Genomic DNA, 7103 nt, shown 5'->3' with positions numbered 1-7103 from the left:
CTTTGACCAAGAACTACATGAAGTTATTGCTGACTACCATTGCAAGGAGTAAGACAACTATTCGTTTGTGAAATTTGTTAGCGTTTATCTTTGTATGTGGCTTCCCATTCTGTCAACGTTTCCCATCTGAGCAACATTTCAATGCGATTTCATACACAGAGCTGGAGAACTTATCAGAAGCAATCGAACAGGCATCTCGCATAGTCTGCGCTGCTAAACGGCTTATAATAAAATTCCAACGGTAATTGAATATAGCTTCCTTCGTAAAAAAAAAATTCGTCCATCAATTTTTTAAGTCAAATCGCTTCAGCATTTCAAGTTTCGCGCTATAGCAGACATTCGGTTCGTCCAGAAAAAAATAAGGTCGACGCTACCTTTCCTCAACGTGACCGATGCTGGACTGCTATCATCCAAGTTACGACCAAATTATTTCACACATAGCACACGTAATTTGTTTTTATCGTTTTATTTCGAAACTTGCATTGTTGTTTGCCCCGTAAGTTGGCCTCGCAGGTCAATGCAAACGTGCCTTGCGTGTAGTGACTACCCCTCATGGTTACGAGCTGCGCAAGTCCCAATAAGTCGCACGGTTCCTTATGCGTTCTCTTAAGACCACTTCATGGCGAAAGCAGTCTTGATATTACTTTATTTTAGTCGATTGTATTCACCCCCCCCCCCCCCCATTCACTCCGCGAACGCTTTCTGCACTTAACGCGGTTTCGCACTGCCTCGGCGATCACAGGCATTGCAAGCTTCTTGCACCTCACGTGGTATTGTATTGCCTCCGTGATCGATGTGATAATGTCACTTCAACTCATCATTACGTCACCAATTATGTCGATCTTTCATGTCGTAACTTCTTAGGGCGACGTCATCGTATGATTTCTCGCATCGCTCGTGTTGACGCCGACGGCCACTTTTCGCGATTGATGAGGCATCCAACGCTTTCGCCTTAAATGCTGTCAGCAGTCTCGTTAAGCAAGACCACGGCCAATCTATCGGGACCAGACGAAACGTTCCCTCGTTCGGCTACTGTTCTTCATTGCCTGCACTTCCTTGCTATGACGCAGAAAGAGCACGAATGAGAAACTTCGGGCCTGGTTGGTGCATACTTCGCTTACTGCTTGTAATCCCACATCAGGCCCTCGTCGAGTCCATCTTTTCGTAAAGCAGAAGCGCTTCAGCACTTCAGAGCATTAATAGCTCCTTACGGAGAGGCTGTCCTTTCATGCGCACCATCGTTTGCAATACTTATTCGTATATATTCGCTAACATAGGTTTAACATCGTGGTTTAGCGCTAAAGAAAGACAGACACATGTGAGAGACAGGACAGGCGCTACTAACAACTGGTTTATTGCAAGGGTTGCAATGAAATAAATACCACACTGGTGCGCAGACGTGACGAACGCGTAACAAGACGTCACCACTTATCAGGCTACAGGCATGTGACATCAAAAAGCCTAATCTCATTTCTATACAAGCAGATAGATGTGTCGCTAACACAGTTAGTACCTTTTTTCTTTATATGATACGCCTCCCAGAGTTCGCGGGCTGATTTGTTCCAGCTTCTTCCTAGAATCCTAGAAAGGGAGCATGCGCAAAATCTAAAGAAAGTAGATGGGGCCAATCTTTCGTCCCACTGCCGAAAATGCATGTGTGAGCCGATATTTCGAGAGGCTAAGATTCCAGGAAGAAGCTGGAACAAATCAGCCCGCGAACTCTGGGAGGCGTATCATATAAAGAAAAAAGGTACTAACTGTGTTAGCGACACATCTATCTGCTTGTATAGAAATGAGATTAGGCTTTTTGATGTCACATGCCTGTAGCCTGATAAGTGGTGACGTCTTGTTACGCGTTCGTCACGTCTGCGCACCAGTGTGGTATTTATTTCATTGCAACCCTTGCAATAAACCAGTTGTTAGTAGCGCCTGTCCTGTCTCTCACATGTGTCTGTCTTTCTTTAGCGCTAAACCACGATCATGACCAGGATTTGGGGACATATGCACATACCGCCATCTGTCGTCGGTGACTTCGGTGGCCTGCCGTAACTGAATGGGAAAGAGGCGAAAAAAATCATATCTAACGAAAAAAGTTAGTTATCAAAAACGACTCCCGGTTCTATACAGTAGAGACTTATTTGGACATTCTGTTAAAATTACAGTGTCGCACTACAAACCGCGGGGCTTCCCAGAGGGTTTAAAATTTTACAATGGGGCCCCATGTGTTTCTAATGGGCGGTGTTCAATTGTCCTGGGAAGCCACACGTTTTATAGTGCAATACTGCAATTTTACCAATACGTTCCAGTAGGTCTCTATTCTATGGAACCCCGAGTCGTTTTTCATAGCTTGCTTTTTTCAAGAGATATGATTTTTTTCGCCCATTTCCCATTCAGTTATGGCAGGACGCCGTTGCTACCACCGAGAGATGGCGCCACGCACAAATGTCCCCAAATCCTGGGAATGGTTAAGTACTCACCAACTCGCCCAACAACAAGTTCTTACTAACATAGGTGACTCCGGCCTACTTGTCCACTGCATCTCCGGCTGGGACCGCACCCCAACGTTTATATCTATGATCCGCCTATCATTGTGGGCCGACAACAGAATCCACCAGAACTTGTCATCTCTGGAGATGGCCTACCTTACAGTCGCCTACGACTGGTTCCTTTTCAGGCAAGTTAGTCCTACTTGACACGACTACTTTGATTTCCCTCGCACTTAAACATTCAATTTCTATTCTCTTGCTTTGCAGTCATAATCTAGCAACTCGGCTCAAGAGGGACCAAGAGGTGAGTTGTCTTTTCTTTGCATTATGTGGCAAAGGCGGGAAATTTCCCTCGCGCCTTGTATTGTCAGGGAAGCAACCGTGCTATGCGGATTGTTGCAGTGTGTGTATTGCAGTTTCGTTAGTTACGCGCGTTCTACTAAGTTTCTCACACTAACCTGCTTCAAAAATCTGTTGCATCAGCTTCCTTTCCTAGCATGAACAACATCTAATCATGCCACAGCACCATATCGACAGATGTGCCGCAAGTGATTATGAACAAAATGTCTCCTAACGTTGCTATTTGAAAGGACTGCTTTCCCATATCTCGTGCATGGGTCATATCCGAAGGGGAATGGACGTCAGGTTTCGAGAAACATATCGATACTGGTCTCCGCAATGACTAAAATCTTCTGAAACTGCAATATAGTTTTGATACTACGGTCATGTTTCAACTAATATTGACCTCACGTGGTGCCTACACGAAAAAAAAAAAAGCTTCAGTCCAGTCCCGTCACTGTAGCTTACCCGAACATAGCGTTATTAATCGCAATAGGCGAGAAAATACTGCGGGTACCATTTCGCCAAAAGTCGCAAAACTTTATTCCTTGCGAAGCCGCGGGCCGCTAGCGAAAGATACGCGGGCTACTTGTTTGGGATTCCTGCTCTAAATGTAAGTTCATCAGGGGGTTTTACACAAACTACTTGCCTTATATTCCGACACACTTTCCCTACATCAACACTTCTTTTTTTTTCTAGTTTGCTCTTCTGGTGCGACCTGGCACTTCAAAATTTTGTGTTATTTTTCTAATAATGTTTTGGCTTGAATTTACGAAGTTGTTCTCCCGTAAGAGCACTTCACCATTTTCCGGTGCTAATGATGTGTCGAGCAACTGTACGAGCTGAATGTTTTCCTTAACCACAATGAACTTCTTTCATGGATATCGGTGCTGAAGATATCAAATTATCCAGGCTAGAAGGCGTATAAAGGGGCTCTGTGTTAACAACCAGGCACTGGTCATCAGTGAAGAGCTTTTTTCTGTGCCTACGGGCCTGTAAAATTTTCATCGTTTGTATTCATCAAAAACACCTTGCGGTAGGATTGTTCTTAACATAAAACTTCAGGGGATGCTGATTCCAGCAAGAGAGTACAAACAACGCAATTTTCAGAATATAATTTCGGAAAGGCGTCCGTATAGTACAAAATGCCTTGACCTCAGGCCGCGTCCTGGACCCTCGCGAACAATCTTAGCTTATCTACAGGGTTGGAGCTGGCAGCAGGCTATTCGCCAAAGCTACTACGTGTCGAAGGGACCCAAGTTCTCTGTAGACGCGCTATGCTCGACATATCTTTGCATTAGTGAAGGTAAACAGTCAGTTACAAAGGTCGTTTGCGAAGTAAAGGCTTTGTGAATTCGACCTCAGGATCTAAGCTAAGCGGTAGCTCGACACCAGTTGCCAGTGGAATTCGAAGCTGTTTCCTGTGTCATCGTCCTTTCCGCTCAGCGGGTTTGCGTCGACTCACACGTATCTCTGCCACACACGTGGAGATGGAAATGCTGAAATAGCCAAGATGCTACGTGCGAGTGTCGTCACCGACAGCACAGCCCGACTGCCGCCCATGCGCGTAGACCATAGGCTTGACGCGACTGCCATATGTAATGATTCTTCCGGACACGGTTTCCGCTGGGTAGACTTAAAAAAGAGCCAGAACTCAAACTAAAAGTTGCCATTCCAATTATTTTACAGCCAAACTACTAGCCAAATGGAACAGAAGAATATTATGTGTAGTTTTGCTTATTAAACAGTAAATACTTTTTTGAATACAAGCAAAACCGTAGACATATGAGCACGAATTCTCGCATCTTGCGTTGTCTTCAATTTACAGAATAGCTGGAAGTAAAAAATAGATTATAATAAATTTGGTGCGCCTGTATACTAGTGTATGTAGAAGAGGGTTATTGCCAGATACAGAGGAATTTTGGAACACCCCAGCCAGCAATCAGTAGGTACATTAAACATTCAAGCAGTTTTCCCTTGACGGCACAGACTTTGATTAGTAGTTTGCAGAATACCCGGTCATTTTATTGCGAATCTGTTTTCTCAAGTTCACACGAGTACACAAGCAGTGCGTCAGAATTGGAAACTTGCACGAGGCATCAGCACTGATAGCGAACGCTGTGAGCAGCGTGCTAGCCACGCGTTTGCCGACGTGCACGCGTCACGCGTTGCCTTGGGTCGCCTCGATTTACACGAGCCAGCTAGCGAGGGGAGGACACGCGCGTGCATCATCTGACACGACAGAAAACCTTCGACACGTCGTATGTGATCTACAAATAATAAGGGAAATGACTACTTAATGCGTCAAAGCAGAAATTCAGAAGTCTCAAAGTAGCCATGGAGGAAACCTGAAATTTTCTTCGCCATACGGTGTGGTAAAGTAGTCAATTTAGCGCAAAGTGGTCACCCACGGCAACCCTACTTCCGGAGATGTGCCTGCGCCTCTCGGAAAGCACTTGCTAACCTTGGCGCTTCCAATTCACGTTAAGTTGTGCAATGTTTGCTCCACACAAGTCGCGCGCACACACGTTTCTATTCAGGAGGCCACATGTCTCACTTTAACAGGAACTGCTTCAGCGGCGGTGTTCGCTGCTGTGGATACGTGCCCACACATTTTCTCGCAGTCTCGGTACTGTCACATTATTTACAAGCGTGCCCACTCAACTATTGCTTAATTCACTGAATTCAATGCTGGCTATATAATCCTGCATGCAGATATTTCACTTCTGCTTCAATATGCTCAAGTACATCAGCGACAAGGAATTCTCGATGGCAACCCTGTAAGTTTCTTAGCAAACAAATCTTTACGATTCTCTTTCGTCCCATCTTTATAAATAAACCTTCACATTCCAGCGAAAACCCGATAAAGAACTTGCAAAGCCATCAGGCACCTACTCCAGGTGAGTATATGAATGCTGTTTGTCAAGTAAGCGCAAATAATTGGTCCGGCGTACTCTAAAACAGCTTTGTTCATCGCTCAGTTCCTTGCGCTCAGTTGTGCGATACACTACGGCGTTGTGTGCTGAGTGTGCCAACTTAAACCATTTCAGATCAGCCTGTCAAAAACGGTGCGAGCACCACGGCAATCTCGATTCCGGTAATTACCCCAAGCCCTCCTGAAGATGAACTCTACTTCAGTTGCACCAGCATCTCGAGCGGTTCTCCCGTCGAGGGCGCATCTGGAGACGAGCGTCCAAGCCCTGGGACAGATGCCGAGTGAGTTGCTCCTTTTTTTTAAAAAAAAGAGTAATTTGCATTGTTTAGTTGAGACCATTCTGGAATGTCGTCCTGAGAGGTCATCGCAGGTGAAGGCGACGAAGGCAGTGCTCAACTTCTTGAAGGCATCCGACCTGCACCGGCGGTTATAGACTAACGACGTTATCATGACTGTGAGATGTGTGTGACTTTGTGCGTGCGTGCTCTCCTTCTCTCTCTCTCTCTCTCTATCTTTATCTCCCCCATCCCTTCCCCCAGTGTAGGGTAGCATACCGGTTCTTCTAGACTGGTTAACATCCCTGCCTTTCCTTTCTCTCCTTCTCCTTCACCAAAAAGTTTCACGAAAAAATGCGAAATTTCCCTGCGGAAGGCAAAGACTAAAGGCTAAAAATCCTGACGGGGTCTTGACACTCCGATAATTAGTGACTTTTTGTACTTTTGCGTTATTCGATGTGGTCACCTGCCTAAATCACTGGACGCCCAACATGTCGTCTACCGCTCTTAGTCGGCTGTGCGCTTTATTCTGAAGCACTTTCCAAGCTTGCCGGTTCAAAGTTACGATGTTTAATTTCTACTACCGTGTTCTGTCTCTGCTTTGCCACACTCGCCGTTTGATGCTTCCTCACCGGAGCGGCTATATCCTGTCATCACGATAATCACGAGGAACTGTCTCGTTTTGTTCCGGCCCGTATGAGAGAATGATGTGCCCCGCGTAATGTTGTGCCCTACGCATCGGCAATATTAACGGCGGCGCTGTCAAGAAGCTATCAACAGCTGCCCCTAGCGCGTGGAACGCAATAACTCGGCCGGCACGCGCGCTCTCTTCGTCCTCTTATTCCGCTTCGCTCTCCGAACACGTGGGCCTGGCGCGGGCTCTCCCACTGCGCCAATTTGTCCGGCGTAGGATGCAATAATTTGGATGGTTGACACGAGTACAGGGAGAGAGAGAGAGAGACGGAGAAAGCAAGAGATAGAAAGACAGAGCAACAGACAAAGAAATGATCCAAGATAAAGATACAAAGGCAGAAAATTGGAGATAGAAACAGACAAGAGATCGAAAAA

General features: G+C 45.8%; 1 protein-coding gene and 1 long non-coding RNA gene across 2 annotated transcripts in view; both read left to right on the top strand.

Moving 5' to 3' along the window:
• The first annotated feature begins 2742 nt into the window (after positions 1 to 2742).
• On the top strand, positions 2743 to 5730 carry LOC125759010 (uncharacterized). Its single transcript, XR_007416557.1, has 3 exons — positions 2743 to 2790; positions 5541 to 5605; positions 5679 to 5730. It is a non-coding gene; the product is annotated as an uncharacterized LOC125759010 (long non-coding RNA).
• Positions 5731 to 5733: 3 nt separating this feature from the next.
• LOC125758869 (uncharacterized) overlaps positions 5734 to 7103 on the top strand; it is a 271216-nt gene continuing 269846 nt past the window's right edge. Inside the window, exons 1-2 of the mRNA XM_049416566.1 lie at positions 5734 to 5746; positions 5876 to 6041. Coding sequence (XP_049272523.1) covers positions 5734 to 5746; positions 5876 to 6041 — 179 coding nt within the window. The remainder of the gene's footprint in view (positions 5747 to 5875; positions 6042 to 7103) is intronic.

The sequence above is a fragment of the Rhipicephalus sanguineus genome, chromosome 6 (genome assembly GCF_013339695.2).
Source record: "Rhipicephalus sanguineus isolate Rsan-2018 chromosome 6, BIME_Rsan_1.4, whole genome shotgun sequence".
Taxonomy (NCBI): domain Eukaryota; kingdom Metazoa; phylum Arthropoda; class Arachnida; order Ixodida; family Ixodidae; genus Rhipicephalus; species Rhipicephalus sanguineus.
Note: the sequence above shows the minus strand (reverse complement) of the source record. Positions and strands in the feature narration are given on the sequence as shown.